Below are 20,238 nucleotides of genomic sequence, written 5' to 3'. Positions count from 1 at the left end.
TCATATGTGAATGGCTCCAGGCTGTATTGGGCACGTTGTTCGTATGAAGAAGCGCACTCAACAAGAAGATAAGGGACCATGTAGAGAAAAGGCTCCATTACCACATCGAGTTCTTCTGGGGAGATACTGGAACAAATGCTGTCAAAGACGACTATGTGTCTCTTACGGATCGATATCCACATAGCAATCCAATGAGTGTCGGCGTAGTTCACTGGCGCATAGATTTCATCAATATCTGTCCCCCAAACCTTGTTCGATTGGTAAAATGATGGTATAGTGCCTGCATAATAATTGCACGCCTCACCGGAGAGTCTTCTTCCTAAACCGTTCTGATCGGGCTCCGAGTCCTTAAGATCCTTGAAGTTGAATCTCCATTACTGAGCAAAGAGATGATCAAGGAAGCACATTCTCTCGCTCCTAAAATGTTGTGGGTTAGCGTCGTACCTCTTCCTCAGCACATTAATCCAAGCATCAATATGCTGCATATAAAATAGGGTACAAGTCATAAGATATCAGACGACTTACTGGTAAGTCTACCAGACGACTCGTCTGGTAAGTCGTCTAGTCGTCTGGTAAGTCTTCTATGTAGACGACTTACCAGACGACTTATTGGTAAGTCGTCTACAAAGAAGACTTATCAGTAAGTCATCTAAGTCATAGCAGAAGACTTACACAGTCCTCCAGCCACTCTAAGGAGGTTCGGAGGATTTGATACCACCAAGTTCTATTTTTACGTGGTTTTTTATCGAGAGGTGTTCTATAATGACTGCAAACACAAAATGTTGAAAAGCAATCAGTTTTTTTAGACTAAAGCAAGCTATTATGGGAAAAACAATCTATTATGGAAAAAGCAAACACTTACGGATAAGTTTTCAACCAATCAGCGAGCTCCTTCAACTTTTTCTTGTCAATTGGTGCAAAAGGATTATAGCCTGGATAAAGCTTTTTGTTTGGAATGATCACTCTGGCCGTGCTGTTTGCCGTATAAGGAGATTGCTGTGAGGCAGCAAGTTTCCTTGTTCGATCACTCTTTGCACGGCAAAGTGCCAAAGCAGCATCCCTCTTTTCCTGATATCTAGCATCCTCCTTCTGTAAATCCGAAACAGTGGGTTGATTTTTGTCCAATAGAACAAGGCTCAGTTCTGGAGCATTATCTTTCGAGGAACTAGCATCTGCGGGCACAGCTGCGGGCACATCTGGACCTTTATCCTCCGCCAAGCTCTTCCTTTCCGCGCTCGTCCCATTAACACTTTCACTCTGCAATATACAAGATGGGTTTATACAATAATAACCAAAGATCCATTTCAAACAATAATAACCAATGAGTGTCTTCAAACATGAAACAAAATGCATATATAAAATCCATACACTATAAACAAAGCACACATGTTCTGACATACAAGAAACAAAGCAAATGCAACTTTTCAGTTCTTATTCTTAAGACTTTGTCTAGTCAATCTCTTGTTGGGAGAGGATTTGTTACTAACCCCGGGTTCGAGCGTCGGTTTAGGTGGAGAGGTAGTGTTTTGAGATGATGTCCCTTTCCATTTTGTGGTGACACCAACCTTCTTCTCCACAGCTTCCACCTTTTCCGACAGATACTTGATCTCCTTAAGGCACGTCCCAAACCCTTCCCTCATGGCATCAGCTATGTCCTTGAACATGGTTTTAATATCCTCTTTGGTCAACCCACCAACAGTCGTAGTCACCTCTTCACTAGCCTCTGCTGCTGCCTCTTCACTAGCCTCTGCAGCTGCCTCTTCACTAGCTTCTGCAGCTGCCTCTTTACGAGCTTTCTTCTGAGGTCTTGGACTGTCTTCCTTCACTACCTTTTTCTTCGTTGGACTCACAACCGTCGGCTTTGTATTGACCCAAGTACCGGTGACTTCCCAGCAATCCATGGTCCACTTCCACGGTTTCTTCACAAACATGAGTTCAATTATGTTCTATGCGGGCTTGTCCTCAACATCAAACTCCCATTTTGGAAACATTTGACCAATGTCCTTCTGAACAAAGTTGATCACCCTAGTCTGCAGTAAATAGAAGATATGAACTTAGATATTTGACGGATTAAGAAAGATGGAAAGAAAAGACTTCGTAGACGATTTATAATTAAGTCGTCTGGAAAGTCTTCCAGTTGGACGACTTAGTAGACGACTTATAATTAAGTCGTCTGAAAAGTCTTCCAGCTGGAAGACTTAGTAGAAGACTTATAATTAAGTAGTCTGGATAGTCTTCCCAGACGACATAATTATAAGTCTTCTACTAAGTCATCCAGTTGGAAGACTCATCAGACGACTTAATTATAAGTCTTCTGCGAAGTCGTCCAGATTGAAGTAAATACCTGACTGAGGATAGCCTCTTTAAACTGTCTGCGTCCTTTGCGACCCTTGTAAGCCAGTATCGGTGGAGACGGATTGTTTGGGAGAGGATTACCATAATTAGCACCCAATTCCGGCAGAGCTGTGTACACCCAGACCTGGAGAGCTTGTGCAAACCCATTAATAGTGTAACAACCCGAAATATCTCTGCCCTTCACAGAGTCCATCAGCACCTTAAACGCGACTCTCCCCCATGGATAATTCTCAAACCGTTCTAGCTCCATCACTAGCCTTGCCAGACTAACCCGTGTAGGGGTTGAATACTTTCTCCCTTCAATGTATCCAGTGAAGATGGAAAGGTACGCGAGCCGCTTGCGATCATCCCGAGACCACCCTTCGCATCTCTCAAATGCTGCTATTATCTCATGAGTAGATGGCCCAGCTTCGACATGAACTCCCAACATCTCCCAAAAAGAAGTCAACTCCTTTGTAACAACACAGTGAGGTCTCTCAAGGTCCTCGATGTACTCGCAGTTTAGACCAATGATGTTTTAAAACTCTAACAGTGAAAACCTCACAGGTTGTGGATCAACGAGACTCCACAGCTCATACTTCTTCTTTATGTCAAGCTGGAAACCGAGCATGTAGTGAACCAGCCTTGAAGCCCAATCAAATCCCAGCTCTTGGTACTTGATGAAAACTCCCAACTTCGACTCCTTCCGCTCTTCATATTCGTCATCATGAAGAGCTTTCTTTAAAGCAGAATGCAACGTCCAACAAGTATAATACGAAATGCTATGCACTCTGGGGGCTCTTCCCCTAATGTATATATCCTACGGGGGAGTTTTGGCATCTCCATTTTTTTGCCTGTAAAACAATCAAAGACAACCATCTCAAACAATCAAAGACTTATAATTAAGTCGTCTGGCAAGTTTTCCAGCTGAAAGACTTATAATTAAGTCGTCTGGAAAGTCTTCCAGCTGGAAGACTTTCCAGACGACTTAATTATAATTCTTCCAAGACTTCCAGTTTTATGTTCATCTTTTCCTCAATCAATCACTCGACAGTAAGAGATATAACTTACCGGCGGCGGAGTTCAACGAGACGCCTCTGAGAGAATGCGCGCTAGGGTTTCCTCTCGGATCTTAAATAGAGGAAGCGGCTGTGAGAACGGTGGTGAGAACGACGGTGATAACAGCGGAGAGATAACCGACGATGAGAACGATGGATTAGAGAGAATCGACGGAAATCGCCTTTGAGAGAAACGCCGTTAGGGTTTTCTGATTTTCGCGAAACAGTGAATAAAAAAAAAACCTTATATATGGCCGGTAAATAATCCGGTTAGGTTTAAAAGTACATTGTAAAATTAAAGGCTCGGTCCGGTTTGGACGACTTACTAGTAAGTCGTCTGTTGAATACTGTACATCAGACGACTTACTAGTAAGTCGTCCCATACCCTAAATTTAACCCCTAAACTAAATTGACTAAATTAACTAACTAACCACGTTATAAAGCCGTAGTTATACTTAAATAGTGTTTACTATACACATAAATAAACACACTTAGGTAAATTTTAAAATTTTCAAAAAAATATTTATGCATTCCAAAATCTAAACCTAAGAACACATACAATATTACAACATATGTTGGCAAAACCTAAACCAAAGAATATCATGACTCACTACTTTCACTCATCTATGTTGAAAACAATTAAATTTTGTTATATTTTAATTTATATCTCTTAAAACATATGTTAATTACATGATTTCAATTTTTCAGTTATCAAAATATTTTTTACAAAAATTATAAATTATTTCTAAGTAGAACTAGACCAGACGACTTACGGAGGTTAGAAACGTAAAAAAAATCGGTTTTTTTGCTTGTTCACAAGGGGCTGGTTGTAATTTCAATAGCCTTTTAGGTTACTTTTGCATTTAATTCAAGATTGAGTTTACCTTTGTGTTTGAAATCAAGTTGTGAGTCATATTTGACAATTTTCCCTTAATACGTCGGCAAAAAAACTCAAAGTATTAGAAATCATGTACTCTATATTGAAACGTGAGAAAATGAAACAAGAGTATTTACTACATAAATACATAAATATATGTCAGTTGTTACATTCGCACAGTGTGAAACTGTGAATCCTAAAAGGATGTAAAGACTGTGGTCTCTTCTGACAGTTATGAAGTCAGAGACTTCCCCACTTGATACTCTTCTCACAAGAATCAAAGAATGTGGTCTCATCTGACAATTGTCAAGCATCAGAACTAAAGGAATAAAAGAAGACATTTAATAAGTCTTCTTGTGATGTAACAATTACCAGAGCTTCAACGCACATTCTATTTTGATTGATCAAAGTCAGAGCTTCCCCACTTGATATTCTGAGGTTTTATGTCATTACAACCCAATTCAAATACTTAAATTTTGAGGTTGCGAATAGTAAAACTTCGAATTTGAAATTTTACTACTTACAACCTCAAAACTATCTTTTTTTGGGTCTTTATAATTATTTCTTTTCATAAATATTAGTAACTTTTGTTAATGTCAAAAATTATAATGCAAATAAATATTTTTTTAAGGATTGTTTTGAGGATTTATAGTTGAATTAACCAATCCTCAAATTTTCATTTTGAAGTTTAGATATCCTTAAAATGAGATCTTGGGTTACATATGATCTTAATTGCTTTACAAGGGAACATGAGGTGGTCAAAGTTTTCCATTGATGAACTTTTAAAAAAGTTTTAATATATAGTTTTCTTTTTGAACAAGTGTGAGTCAGTACATATAAATAATTAACGTAAACAGCTTTTAAGAACACGTTATAACAGCGACATTAAATAGTCACGGCCCCTTCTTGTGAAATAGAAATACTCATTTACGTATGTAATAGTATGATATGATGGTTACATACAAAGTATGTATGGTTAGTACAAAAAATCAATGGCTACAAGTTACAAGTGTCGAGTTCTTAGCAGGCCCGGCTCAAAAGAATTTTGGGCCCTTGGCAAAATAATCAAAAATTTTTTTTTTTACATAATTATATGATAACTTAAAAATTTCGGGCCTTATCTTCAATTTTTTTAAAAATATTGGGCCCCTTTTCAATACTATTTATGCAAAAAATCTTTTGGGCCCTAGGCCAATGCCCCTTTGCCCACCCTCCTGAGCCGGGCCTGGTTCTTAGTCCCGAGTGTATGCCACCGTTATTGATCACGTCCAGATGTAGCATCCCGTCCGGGAAAACCGAAAACACATCGGGCATGACTATAATACAATTTTAAGCAGACAAGAACATAATTCAAATAAATTACCTTTAGTTATAAACACAAGCTAAATATTTTACTCTACGACAGATTGTCTATTCAAAATTTCGGGTGAGAATGTAGTTATGTATCTAAAACCCAAACAAAGCTGCTTTATTTATGATTTTTTTTTGTAACATAGCCATTTGATATGGAAATTCATTTTAAAATTTGTCTGACTCGGTGTGTTAATTGGTGAAGTTTCAGTTATATTATTCAAAAAAAGAGTTACGGGTTATACGTCAAAGTTCGATTTGGTTGAAACATATTCGGTTTTCTATTTCAGATTTAGTTTGATTCGTTTATAACATGAACTTTAGGATTAATTTGGCAAAAAAAAAAAAAAAAATGAACTTTAGGATTATAATTTTTGCTCAACTAAAATGCTCAATCTAAGTAATATTGTGTCAGTGAATAAAGGTTGGAAACTTTTCTACCTGAAAGCTTCTTGCTTTCCTCCTCAGTGAGCCATGCAGCGAACCCGTCGAAGGACCTCCCGTAGTTGGAGACAATTAGGCTTGGTGTGTAACTGATTAGTAAATGTATACACCTCAAGTAATCAGCTTGTGTACAGCAGAAGTAAAGAATATATATATTATGAATTTATGATGAGCCTGTTCAATTAATCGAGACACGCTGACTCCACACCGGACCTAGATATGAAAATGGTTTACCTTTTTCCGGTGACACTACGAACCAATGAGAAATGGTAATCTTCAATAGTGACGTAGTCGTTGATTGACGGTAATGCTCCCATGTAAACGATGTAGACCTGCATTATCCACCCTTGATTACCATCTTACGTACGCTGTTATATATTAATCTTTTTTAAAAGAGGCAATCAAAATATATAACGTATCTCGGTATATAATACCTTTCTCCCATCGTGACTGGGTTGGGCGGAGGTGACCGTAAAAAACATAAACAAATACAAGACCATACTAAACTCGTTCATTGTTTTCTTTTCTTTTTGTTTTTATCATTCTGGAGGATACGAAGTGAGTGGACTTGTATAAGACTAAAACAAAACGTAAGCAACGGACAGTATTTATATATTGACGTTTATTTAATGGATAATAAAAAGTTATTTATATAAGAAATTAATATAAGCCTTTCATAACGTATATATAAGTTATGATGGTTTTTTTTTGTGTAAAACGAGAAGTTTTCTTTTTTATGAACACAAGTAAAAGGAGAAGTTATGATGGTTAAATTAAAAGGTCACTACAATAAAACATGCGAAATCCGACGGCCATATTCGTCGGAATAGTTCCGACGAAAACCGTTGTCGGAAATATCTGGTCGGAAAAAAAAAATTCGTCGGAAATTCGTCACAAATTCCGACGAAATTCCAACCAGTACCGACGGACAATATTCCGACGGATATTCCGACAACAAGATTCATCGGAAGTGTTTTGTCGGTAATTGATCGGAATATATTTCCGACAGAAGTCGTCGTCGGAAAAATGTCCGACAAAATTCCGACGATAATGTTACTCTGATATTCCGACGACACCTGAATCCGTCGGAATTTCCGGGAGCCGTGTTCCGTTGGAGTCCGTAGGAAAACTCCGACGGGCTATTTCGTCGGAAATTTCCGACGCAACATGTTCGTCGGAAATTTCCGAGGAAATATGTTCGTTGGACTTTTCCGACGCAATTTGCCGTCGGAAATTTCCGACGGAAAAGGTTTCGTCGGAATCTTTATTGTTTTACTATTTTGAATAATTTAATTATTTTATTTTTAAATAAATATGTAATTTATAATTTTTTTTATAAATCAATAAAAACTGAAATTAAAAATAATATTATACAAAAACGTTTTACATAAATTAAAAAAAACATTTTCAAGTTTTTAAACAAAAAAACTAAAATTCATCTGGGAACAAACGCTTCATCTTGTCAATGATTGGTCTTCTTCTGATCCGCCAATTCCGCAAGAATTGTAGCGTTCTGCGTCTCCAACGCTTCAATCCGCTCATCCTTGTTCTGCAGCTGCTCCATGATCATGGGATCTGTGTATGGAGTTTGTGAAGAAGAAGGACACGAAGACGCACGACGAGCCAAACCGACCAAACGTCCTTTCTTCTTTGGAACCGTCTATATAGAAAAAAATTAAATATTAGTAATCAAATTAAAATAATAATGAAAGGAAAATTAAAAAGTTACCTGTTCCACCATTTCGTTGATTTGAAGTCGGCAAAGGTTGCTGGAAGCTGCCGTAGAATCGTCATCAGAGTTCATCGGCTGAGAAGCTAGGAGTTCTGGTTTTTTGGTTTGCACCAACTCTATGACATCTCTGATGAGGGGATCCTGAATTTCGTCTGTCTTCTTGTTAGTATATGCTTCCCTCATGACATCAACATGATCAACGGGATTACCGCCATTTGCTTCAACCTAAACACAAAATTAATCAATAAATATGTAAAAATATTTTTAAATATATATTTTAAATATATATAACTTACAAGCTGATCCTCCTTAGAAGACATACTGCAAGCCCCGAGGTTGTGGACAAAAACACCTTTCCCGCCACGATCACTGTTGCGGTTTTCCTTAGTCTCCTGCTTCCCCCAATACACCTGCAAGCCCTCCCAAACTTTGGTGTTGATATTCTTCGGTATCTTACCCTTGAGCCATAGTCGCTTCCACTCATAGATCTGGTTCGTATAAGACTCCGCGACCTTCCACTACAAGAAAACAGCGGTATTCTGACGGACATTCCGACGGAAAATGAAATCCTCGGAATATCCCGAGGAATTTCCGAGGAAATTCCGAGGAAACACAAAATTGGGTTTCCTCGGAATTTCCTCGGAATATACCGACGGAATTCTGAGGAAATATCAATCCGTCGGAATATTCCGAGGAAATTCCAAGGAAAATGGGTTCCTCGGAAAAAATCGATGAATTCCGAGGAAATATTATAGCCGTTGGAGAGCCGTTGGGGGATTTTACAAAATTCCGAGGAAATTCCGACGAACTAGCCTTTTCCGTCGGAATTCCGTCGGAATTTCCTCGGTCTGTCGGCAGGATTTAAACTATAAATACAAGCACTCCTCTTCCTCTTCATTCACTCCATATCTTCATCCTCCCTCTTACTCTATTTACACACGAATTTGATTCATAAAAAATATGTCTTCTTCAAATTATTTTCGTTCTTGGATCGATCGACCTCATTTGGATCCGAACACGAGATTGCTTACGGAAGAATACCAACGAGGTATAACCGAATTCATGGGGTTAGTTCACCGACAACCGGAAGAAAAAACAGGTATGTTAAGATGTCCTTGCTCTAATTGTAAAAATAGAAAGGTTATTAAAGAGTGGGATGTTTGGACTCATCTATATTTGAGTGGGTTTACACGAAGTTACAAAATTTGGTATCATCATGGGGAAACTGATTATGAACATGGTAGTACTAGCGAACCTCAGCCAGCGGTTAGATTAGAAGAACCAATTAGAACGGATGTAGATTATGGTGTAGGTACTGAGCAGATGGTAAATGATCATTTTAGAGGGGAAGATTTACCCAATGCAGAAGCTAGGAGATTTTATGATATGTTGGATGCTGGAAAGCAACCATTGTACGAAGGTTGCAGAGATGGTCATTCAGCTTTATCATCTGCTACAAGATTGATGGGCATTAAAACAGATTATAATTTGGCTGAAGACTGTGTGGATGCGATTGCTGATTTTGTAAAAGGTATTCTACCCGAGGATAATGTAGCTCCTGGTTCATACTACGAGGTTCAGAAACTCGTAGCTGGTCTTGGTTTATCGTATCAGGTAATAGATGTATGCAGCGACAACTGCATGATTTATTGGAGGGCGGATGAACAGCGGGTTACATGCAAATTTTGTGGAAAGCCTCGTTATAAAGATACGAGTGGAAGAGTTCCAGTGCCATATAAAAGGATGTGGTATTTACCTTTGACGGAAAGGTTGCAGAGGTTGTATCTGTCTGAACGCACAGCGCAACCAATGAGATGGCATGCGGAGCACTCAACAGATGGTGAGATCAGACATCCTTCAGATGCAAAAGCGTGGAAGCATTTCCAATCAAAGTATCCCGACTTTGCGTATGAGAGAAGAAATGTCTACCTTGGATTATGTACTGATGGTTTCAGTCCGTTTGGCAAGAGTGGAAGACAGTATTCTCTATGGCCCGTCATTCTTACACCATACAACCTACCCCCAAACTTGTGCTTGCGACGAGAGTTTTTGTTTCTCTCGATTCTCGTTCCCGGACCAGAGCATCCTAAGAGATCACTTGATGTGTTTCTTCAGCCACTAATATATGAGTTGCAACAACTATGGGCTCAAGGTGCTGAAACATACGATGTTTCGTGTAAAGAAAACTTTCAAATGCGGGCAGTACTAATGTGGACAATAAGTGATTTTCCAGCATATGGTATGTTGTCTGGATGGACAACGCATGGAAGGCTATCATGTCCATATTGTCAAGATAACACTGATGCTTTCCAACTAAAACACGGAAGGAAAACGTGTTGGTTTGACTGTCACAGGAGATTCCTACCACCTGATCATCCATATCGTAGGAGTAGGAATTTGTTTACGAAGAACAAGAGGGTGTTTGACAGTCCACCTCCGGAAATTTGTGGGAAAGATTTGAAGATACAACTAAGAGATTTTGGTGCAGAAAGGACGCCAGACGTCGGTGGACATGAGCGTTTTCCGGTAGATGCTGTTGGAGAACTACATAACTGGCACAAAAAAAGTATTTTCTGGGATCTGCCATACTGGGAGGATCATCTGCTAAGGCATAATTTAGATGTCATGCATATTGAGAAGAACTTTTTTGACAATCTCATGAACACGATCCTTAATGTTCAAGGTAAAACAAAGGATAATTTGAAGTCAAGACTGGATTTAGTCGATATATGTGCTCGTTCAGAACTTCATGTTGATGAGAATGGTAGGGCTCCTTTTCCCATATACCGACTTGATGCAGCGGGAAAAGATGCGTTCTTTGATTGGATTTCAAACGATGTGGAATTTCCAGACGGTTACGCATCAAATTTGCGTAACTGTATCGACAGAAAGGAAGGAAAGTTTACTGGCTTGAAAAGCCACGATTGCCATGTAATGATGCAGCGCCTCCTTCCGTTCGCCTTCAAGGAACTATTACCACGAAATGTTCATGAAGCAATTGCAGGGATAAGTGGTTTCTTCCGCGATTTATGCACGAGATCAGTGACTCTTGAAGGTATTGAAAATTTGAAGACTAACATAGCCGTGATTCAGTGCAACCTTGAGAAGATATTTCCTCCCTCATTTTTTGATGTTATGGAGCATCTTGTTATTCACCTGGCAAGAGAATTGGAACTTGGTGGTCCTGTGCAGTATAGATGGATGTATCTGTATGAGCGGTATATGTTCCATTTGAAGAAGATGGTGAAAAATTTAAGTAGGGTGGAAGGTTCTATAGTCGCACAGATGATCAATGAAGAAACTTCAAACTTTGCCGAGTACTACTTTCCAGCAGAAGTTCAGACCAAAAACAGAAGACCTGCTCGGCATGATGATAGAGGCGAACGGGCAACATATCATGTTACGGTTCCAGACATTTTCACAGACGTTGGACGACTTAGCGGAAAACCAAAGGACCGTCGACTTACTGAGCAGGAGCGCAGTCATTTGCAAACATATTTGCTCACCAACTGCGAAGACGTTCTTCAATATGAGAGGTAAATAAATGAGCTTACAAATTTTTATTTTAACAAGTTGAAATTTAAATCTTAATTAATTACATTATTGTCATCATATACAGGATTTTCATGGCAGAAAAGCGGTTCGAGTATAGATACGCCACAGAGGACGAACTAGAAGAAATGAAGCAGAGAGAATTTACTGGATGGATGTTTACTTATGTGAGTGCTTTAAACAAATTAAAATATATTTTATCACATATTTATACTAATTCACATTTATTGATATAACATATATATATGTGCTATTAATAGGTGTCTGCTGGTTTGGCCAGAGGTGAAACATTTGACGATTGGATACGTGAGATGGTCGTTGGACCAAACTTTGTTGTGAAGTCATATCCGAGATTTTGTACTCGAGGATATGCATTCACAACTCAGAAGAGGAGACGTTCGAGTACGACTTATGATGCTGGCGTTTGTTCTGCATCAGGAGATGATGTATACTACGGACACATACATGAGATTTTGGAAATCAAGTATTTGGGCATGGTTGGATTGCGCTGTACTGTTTTCTATTGTGATTGGCACGACAACACTCCAGATCGAGGTGTGAGAACAGATGCATTTGGTGTTACATCAGTAAATTCGAGGCGAAAGCTGCAATATTATGATCCTTTCATTCTTGCTTCTCAGGCCGATCAGGTAATTAAATGTTAATTATTCAGAATGATTCATCATCATGTGTATTAATTTATAATTTTTCTAAATGTTACAGGTTTGTTATATCAAGTACCCCCGGGTAAGGAACAGAGATGATCCATGGGTTACTGTTACAAGACTCAACCCGAGAGGCCGAGTTCAGGGAAGTTCTGAGCTGGAAGACCCACTACAACCAAGCACATCCGGCAACTTAAGTGCAGCAGAAGATTTAGCTGGAGTTGGCCTTGTTGTCGATTTAACCGACTTTGGAGAGGAAGCCGTCGTTCACGTAGAGGATGAACCAGTGATTGGAGAGTTTCACCAAGATCCAGATTCAGATTCATCTGGTGATGATGACTCGGAAACAGACTACCATTGATTTTTTTTTTTTTTTTTAAGAAATACCGAGGAAATTCCGAGGAACACTTGATATAACCTCTTTCCTCGGATATTAGTTATTTGGTTTATCTAGCAAGGCAAAGCTGAATACGAATTAAAAACTACTCAAAACACAACCAAATAAAACGAAGAAACCATGTAAAAGAAATACGAACTCATAATTAAGAAAAAAAAAACTAAGTTCAAAATTAACAGAAAATAAGACCATAAAACGTTAGAATAGAAAAGAAAATAAAATAGCGCGGTCGGAAATCAAATGGCAATACTGGCCGGTGATAGCTCCTACTCCTCGTCTCCTGCTCCAGATGTTCCTGCATCGTTGGGTCTCTTGGACCTCTTTCTTACCCTGTGTGTACCACTCGAACCCGAACCAGAGCTGGATGGAGAGTTGTCCCGATGAACTACATCATCCTTTTGGCAACGACACGGCCTGATACGTGAAATGGCAGCCCAGATCTTGTGTAGCATGTCGTTGTTTGTCTTTATGCTCTGATCTCTCCAATGTTGTTGCTGGCGCGAAGTGGCGTTCGGTGGAAGCTCTTGCAGCTTGTACTGGCTGGAGTCTGATGGGAGTAGCTGATGGGGTTGTGAATCATCTGGAATGGCTTGTGCAGCCTCATCTTCTCCTTCTTCATCAACCACGGCCTTGCCTTTGGTCTGATATTTTGGCGTGAAGAAGGATGGCTTGTCTACTAGTGCGGTAGCAGGGGGTAGGAACTCAACTGCAGCCTCTGAAAGTAGAGCAGTCAGGCCGATCTGAGGCAGGTGGCAGTAGAGTGTTTTCTTCGCTCGGTCCTGGAATACGTAGACGTAAGGACCATCCCGATCGATCCTCGAGTGGGGACCAGCTATGAACTCCTTACTTACAAGACTTTGACATCCAGGTAGTTCCAAGCAATGTTGTTCGATCTGTCCAGTGCTACCTGCTGGTTCTCGCAGTCTACACCCACATGTCTAAGGATCCGAGTAATCACTGCACCAAATCCACATGCATTGCTCTTGGATTTGGTTACTTTCCCCTTGTATCCTGCTAAGTTTGCGGCCAGCACCGCTCCCATGTTGAAGGCAGTAGCAGGTGGGAATGTAGAGTTTCCAAATGCCGGTAGCAAATGCCTCACACCTTGGTACAGGAGGCACAACTCCCATTGCGTGACTGATGCGGCTGTGGTTGTCCCGTATAGCAATGAGCCAATGAGGCGTGTGGCATATCTCAGTACTGGGCTCCGGATAAGTGACTCCTTTGCCTGAGAAGATCTATAAACCCCTGTGCCAATCGTTTCCCAGAAGTTCAACAGCTCTGAAGTCCAATAAAGACCAGATGTCCTCTCCCCTGCACTCAATCCAAATAGTCCGCAGAGGTCTGTGAAAGATACCTCAAAGTATACTTTCTGCACTACGAATGCCAGAAAACCTTCCTGATGGCTATCATCGGGACGGCTGACGTATGCGGATGCTATGAACTGGCGTACCAACTCCGGATAAGTGGGTTCGTTGAGGTTGCATAGTTGGCCTAGACCCATGTTCTGGAACAGCCCTTCAATGTCTGATTTGATTCCCAATATTGTCATCGTCTCAGGACATGCTAGTTGTGTAGCCGGAACGGCTACCTTCTTCATGTTGTTGTAGTGGGTGGTATCAGACTTATCCCACTTCTTTGGCCTTTGCTTCTCTCGCTGAGACGAACCCTCTTCTTGTGTGTTCTTCTTTGCTGATGTTTTCGTGCGCTTCATTCTCTACAAAATAGAATCATTGCTCTCAACATGGTTATAATCAATTAAGAACTCAAAGCAACATGAAAATGAAAGGCGAAATCGAGTTGTGATAAAAAAAAACCAAATTGAAAAAAATTCTCAATCCCTAAATCATCTCAAATCCTGTTCCAAACTCGTTGATCACAGACAATTGTGTTCTATTCCATGTTTAAACATCTGTTTCATGCATATTTGATCAAGGAATCAACACGGAAATAAGAAATTCACAAAACCCAAAAAATTGCTCAAGAACACGATTTCAGAATGTGGAGATTCGCGGAGTATACCTGTCTTAGGGTGAAAACGAGTGTAGGAATCAGGTAGAGCTCGAAAAATCAAGGGGAATAGAGCCCAAAATTGTTCAAATCGGATGATTATAGAGAGAGAAAGGGGGGCGAATTATAGGGGAAATCGGAGGGGATGAGAGTTCTGAGGTTTAGATCCAAAAAAGGTCGGGTTTTGCCTTATAATTCTGTTTCCCGCACACGCATCGATCGATGCGTTTTTGAACAAATACGGATCGATCGATCACATTCTTACGCTTTGGTCCATCTTAGTGATCGATCGATCCGTTTTTGGACATATATCCATCGATCGATCCGTTTATAAAAAACTTACAAGATTTTCCGAGGACATTCCGAGGAACATTTGAGATTCTCGATCGATCGATGGGATAATCTCATCGATCGATCACATTCTTACGGTCCGGTGCATCTTAGTGATCGATCGATGCGTTTTTGGACATATATCCATCGATCGATCCGTTTATAAAAAAACTTACAAGATTTTCCGAGGACATTCCGAGGAACACTTGAGATTCTCGATCGATCGATGGGATAATCTCATCGATCGATCACATTCTTACGGTCCGGTGCATCTTAGTGATCGATCGATGCGTTTTTGGACATATATCCATCGATCGATCCGTTTATAAAAAAACTTACAAGATTTTCCGAGGACATTCCGAGGAACACTTGAGATTCTCGATCGATCGATGGGATAATCTCATCGATCGATCACATTCTTACGGTCCGGTCCATCTTAGTGATCGATCGATGCGTTTTTGGATATATATACATCGATCGATCCGTTTATAAAAAAAATTGACGTATTGAAACCCCAAACACTAGTTCCTCGGAATTTCCTCGGAATATTCCGAGGAAATTCCGAGGAAGAAGAGGGTTTCCTCGGAGTTCCCTCGGAATAATCCGAGGAAATTCCGAGGAAATAGGGTTTTAACCGAAAACAACGTTTTGCGGTTTGAATAACACCTATATAACCCTTATTAAGTGTCTTACGTTCATTTTGAAGTCAAATATTTGTTCCTTACCGTATAATTAACACTTTTCCGATTGTATGAACGAAATCCCACAACATAAGAGAAACACTTATACCTTTTAATGAACGGTAAAGGGAATACTTTCAATTAGTTTTGAAATTTGTTATTTCATGGTTTATGCTCATCTATACAAAGAATCCTCAATGGTATGCATTACAATTGTATAAGAAATGAAATACGGCAAAAAAAATGATGTTTTGAAACTCCAAACACTAGTTCCTCGGTATTTCCTCGGAATATTTTCATTTTACCGGGCAAATATTTCGCGAAAATTGAAATTAGAATTCCGACGGAATTCCGACGGATATTATCCGTCGGACCCTAGGTTTTATAACCACGAGCCGCTTCTTCTTCCCCATTTCTCTCTTCTTCCTCTGCGCGACTCCTCTCTCCTTTCCGGCGATTTCCCCCTGAAATCCGACGATATCTCCGGCGATCTCCCCCTTCTCTTACACAAATCATGTAAGGACCCTATCCCACTCTCTTATGTTCTATTTGTTAGGTTTTTGTGTAGTTTTGATAGATTTTTGTTAGGGTGATTGGTTAGGATTGTGATTTGGTTGTATAATAGGTTTAGAATTATGATTTGGTTGAATAATTTGTTTTGTTGAATTGATTTAGAATTTTTTTATTTTTTTTTTTTTTTTTTTTGTATTTATAAAATCGATTTTTGTATATAAAATCGATTTTTGTATTTTACAAATCGATTTTTCTATATAAATTCGATTTTTTGGATTTTACAAAAACAATTTTGTATATAAATTCGATTTTTTTGGATTTTACAAAACATTTTAAATATCTATAAAAAATATTTTGTGATTAAAAACTATTATTTGGGATTTAAAAATATTTTTAATATATATATATATTATTAAAACTATTTTTTTGTAATTATTAAACTATTTTTATTTATTAAAACTATTTTTTGTTTATTAGAACTATTTTTATATATTTATTAAATATTTTTAATATATATAAATCTTTTTTGTGATTAAATTATTTGGGATTTTTTTTTTAAAAAAAATTAATTTATATATTTCTCTATTTATTAAATATATTTTTTTATTTACAGGTCTCATGATGATCAGACCCGGCCTCGACAGCGTCGTGGTCGTGGTGGTACGGGGAGCCAGTCTCGGGATTCCAGCCATTTTCAGGATTCCCCTTCGCCCCACAGCTCCAACCATACATCTCCCTCTGCTGCACCCGCTCCTGCTCCTCTCGCTCCCGCTGCTGCATCCGCTCCTGTTCCTCCGGGTCCTCCGGGAGTGATGCGTGTTGCGGAGTTGGTTCAACAGCCCGGTCGTGACCATCTTCCGTATCTCACTCCGTATCCACATGGACGGGGTCAAACATGGTAATTAAACATTTTTTTTCTTTAAATTTGGATTCATTATTAACCGTTTATTCTTTTTATTAGGTTCAACCGATCCGGGAAAGGGATCAGCGCATGGATCAACCGTATGATGTAATCGGACCTCGACAGTGGACATCCAACTTTCACTCACTTCCCTACCGACAAGCAGGTTCTGTGGTTTCGTCAGTTTGCGGTAAGTATTCTAATTTTTTACTTATATTTTTAATCTTTAATATAAATTTTCTACTAATTGTTTTTTTTTTCAGCAAGAGTTCAACTGGAATTCCGATGAGACGCTCTTTATCTATCACCACTTCGTCCATAAAGTTATGGACAACTATGGAAAGCAGATCCACGAGTGGAAGAAGAAGTGGGAAATCAATAAGGTTCGATTTAATTTATTAAACAATTTTTTAATTTATTAAACAATTTTTTAATTTATTAAACTATTTTCTTTTTTTTTTTATTAAAAGGTCCCAAAGTCGATGAACGACACGGTCTGGAAGGAGTTATGTGCGCATTGGGATAAGGAAGAGACGAAAGAAACTTCTTCCACCAACTCCACCAACCGCAGGAGTGACCGTAAAGGGAAGGGCATCTACAAGCATAACTTGGGTGCTCAATCTATTGCCACTCTGGGAGATCGCATGGTAAGTTCAACCGCTTTTTCTTCAATTATTTGAGTTTCAGAATTTTAATTTATTGTGCATTTCTTCTAATTTCTAATGTTTCTTTAATTTATGTTTTTTTTCAAGGCGGAAGAAAATGATGGTGAGTCGGTTGATGATCTCGCCCCTAATGAGGAGGGCGTATACCAACAAGAAGACCGGCCAGATTGATGACGGTCTTGTGAGGGACGTGGTCGACCTGGTCCAAACTCAGGTGGTAGACGAAGTGTCTCAGCTTCAAACCGAGGATGACGCTTCGACGGCTTCGACCAACTTGTCCCGGTTTCGAATCAACGAAATCGTTGAATCCGTAAGTTCTTTTTTTTTTTAAGTTCAATTCATTTATTTCTTGGTTTAAATTTGTAAATTTGGCTATTTTCTATTCAGTCGGTTCCAAAGAAGAAGGGACGTTTGGTCGGTTTGGATCGTCGCACCCGGTCGGTTCCTCCTTCTTCTGCACCACCGCCCTTTGTTGATCCAGAAGTACTTACGGCTCAGTTGAAGGACAAAGATGATCGTATATCTTTGTTGGAGATCCAGATGGCGGCTCAACAGGCGGGCTATGAGGCACAGAGTAGGCTGAACCAGCAAATGATGGAGATGATGCAGAGGATGTACCCGAACGAGGTGTTCCCGGACGTGCCAGACCCGTAGTTTTTTTTTTTTTCCAAAAACTCGGAATGTTTTATTTTTATTTGTGAAACTTTGAATATTAATAAATATGATTTCAATTTTAATTTTAATTTCATATTTTCGAATTTAAATTTCAGAAATTTTATTTTTTTTTAAAAATTAATATTTTTTACATTTCGAGGAAATTAATTATATTTTTACTCGATCGATCGATGCGTTTTTGGACATAAATCCATCGATCGATCTGTTTACAAAAAAACGTTCAGAATATACCGAGGGACCTGTTCCTCGGAATATACCGAGGAACTGTTCCCTCGGTATATACCGAGGGACATTTCCCTCGGAATATTCCGAGGAATATGTCTGTCGGTATATTCCTATCGATCGATGTATATATGTCCAAAAACGCATCGATCGATGAACGTCCGAGGAAATATCCCGACGAAGTTCTCCCTCGGTATATTCCGAGGACATTTCCGACAAACTAGTGATCCTCGGAATTTCCTCGGAAGTTTGTTTCCTCGGACTTCCGTCGGAAAAATCCGAGGGATTTCCGAGGAAAGAAGAAATTCCGAGGAATTATTTCCGACGACTTGTTTCGTCGGTATGTCGTCGGAATAACGATATTCCGACGAAATTCCGACGATTTTTTCCCTCAGAATCCTTGCTGTTTTCTTGTAGTGTTCTCGTGGAAGGCCTGACGAACAGTTTCGGTATGCCCATACTCCCAATTGAATTGTTGCTACAAAAAAACCGAAATTAGTAAATATATAAAAAATATTAAAAGTAAAAAAAATTTAGAAAATTAAAAGATTACCGCAAAATTACGGAACCATATCTCCTTTTCGTCTGAAGGCATCACACTCTAGGTCTTGTATCCTTTGCGGAGCATCGAATACATCATTACATTAATGCAGGCGGTAATGCCGTTGTGTGACTTGTTGAACCTTAAAAAAAACAAAGATTAAGTTAAAAAATGACAAAAAAAACAAAGATTATGTTAAAAATAAAGAAGAGAAAAGTTACCATGTAGTATATCCTCGTGGTTGGGGATGGAGCACCTTGAGATGCTCTCGACCTGGTTGTCGAACCAACGTCTCAACTGGCATGACACCGGGCTCATATCGAGTAGCTGGATCCTGAGGTGGAGCTGCAGGAGGAGGAATCGAATTTTGCTCCTGCGATGATTCTGATACATGGAAACTACTCCCTGAATGAACTCGCTTCCGAGGTACGGGACGACGTTGTGCTGCTGCTGGTCTATCAGAACCGTCAGACCTACAAAATAAAATCCGTCAAAATTAGTCATATATATAAAATGTTTTATATTATAAATGTTTATAGTTTTTAAAATCTAAATATAACTTAAAAAAAATGTTTCTAATTTTGTAACAAGTTCATATATACATATATTTTAATAATAGTAAAATGCTTTATATCATTTAAATGTTTATAATCCCAAAAAAATAATAAGTTTTATAAAAATGTTTTAAACTTTGTAAAAACGTTTATGTATATTAAATAATATATATAATTAAAACGTTTTATATATATTAAAAATTATAAAACGTTTTATAAATATATTTCACATATACAAAACGTTTATGTAAATAAAATATATATATATATATATATATATAATAATAATTCTAAAAATCTAATTGTAACTTTACCAAAATTAAAACGTTTTATATATATTAATAATTATAAAAACGTTTTATCAAAATATTTAACATATAGAAAACGTTTATGTATATCAAAAATATATATAATTATAATTCCAAAACTCTAATTATAAATTTTACCAAAAATTAAAACATTTTATATATATTAAAAATTATAAAAATATTTTATAAAAATATTTAACATATAAACCCTAAAATCTACAAATTTAAAGTTTTCAATCTACATATAAACCACAAGCTAAAACCAAATCTAACAACATATAACTCCTAAAACTATTAATTATATCCTAAATCTTTAGATTCAAAACCTATAATCCCCAAATCTAACATTCCAAACCTAAAAACATATAATATAAAGAGGGATTCAAAGACTTACATGGTTGGAGAAGAGATTTGGAAGAGTTGGAGTCGG

General features: G+C 38.4%; 1 protein-coding gene across 2 annotated transcripts; it reads right to left on the bottom strand.

Annotated features, from left to right (window-relative positions):
- Positions 1-5,508: 5,508 nt before the first annotated feature.
- On the bottom strand, positions 5,509-8,435 carry LOC111210236. Of its 2 annotated transcripts, XR_007328962.1 has the most exons (4): positions 8,092-8,435; positions 7,793-8,020; positions 6,298-7,723; positions 5,509-6,152 (listed from the first exon to the last, which is right to left on the bottom strand). XR_007328962.1 is itself a non-coding variant. In XM_022710506.2 (3 exons), exons 1-3 carry the CDS (start codon positions 8,113-8,115, stop codon positions 7,526-7,528), a joined length of 450 nt encoding a protein of 149 aa, XP_022566227.2. In that variant the 5' UTR covers positions 8,116-8,435; the 3' UTR covers positions 5,509-7,525. The 2 variants fall into 2 exon arrangements, 1 of the variants encoding a protein (XP_022566227.2); XM_022710506.2 differs by having other exon boundaries at positions 5,509-7,723.
- Positions 8,436-20,238: the final 11,803 nt, after the last annotated feature.

This window comes from Brassica napus, chromosome C9 (genome assembly GCF_020379485.1).
Source record: "Brassica napus cultivar Da-Ae chromosome C9, Da-Ae, whole genome shotgun sequence".
In the NCBI taxonomy this organism is placed as follows: Eukaryota; Viridiplantae; Streptophyta; class Magnoliopsida; order Brassicales; family Brassicaceae; genus Brassica; species Brassica napus.
Note: the sequence above shows the minus strand (reverse complement) of the source record. Positions and strands in the feature narration are given on the sequence as shown.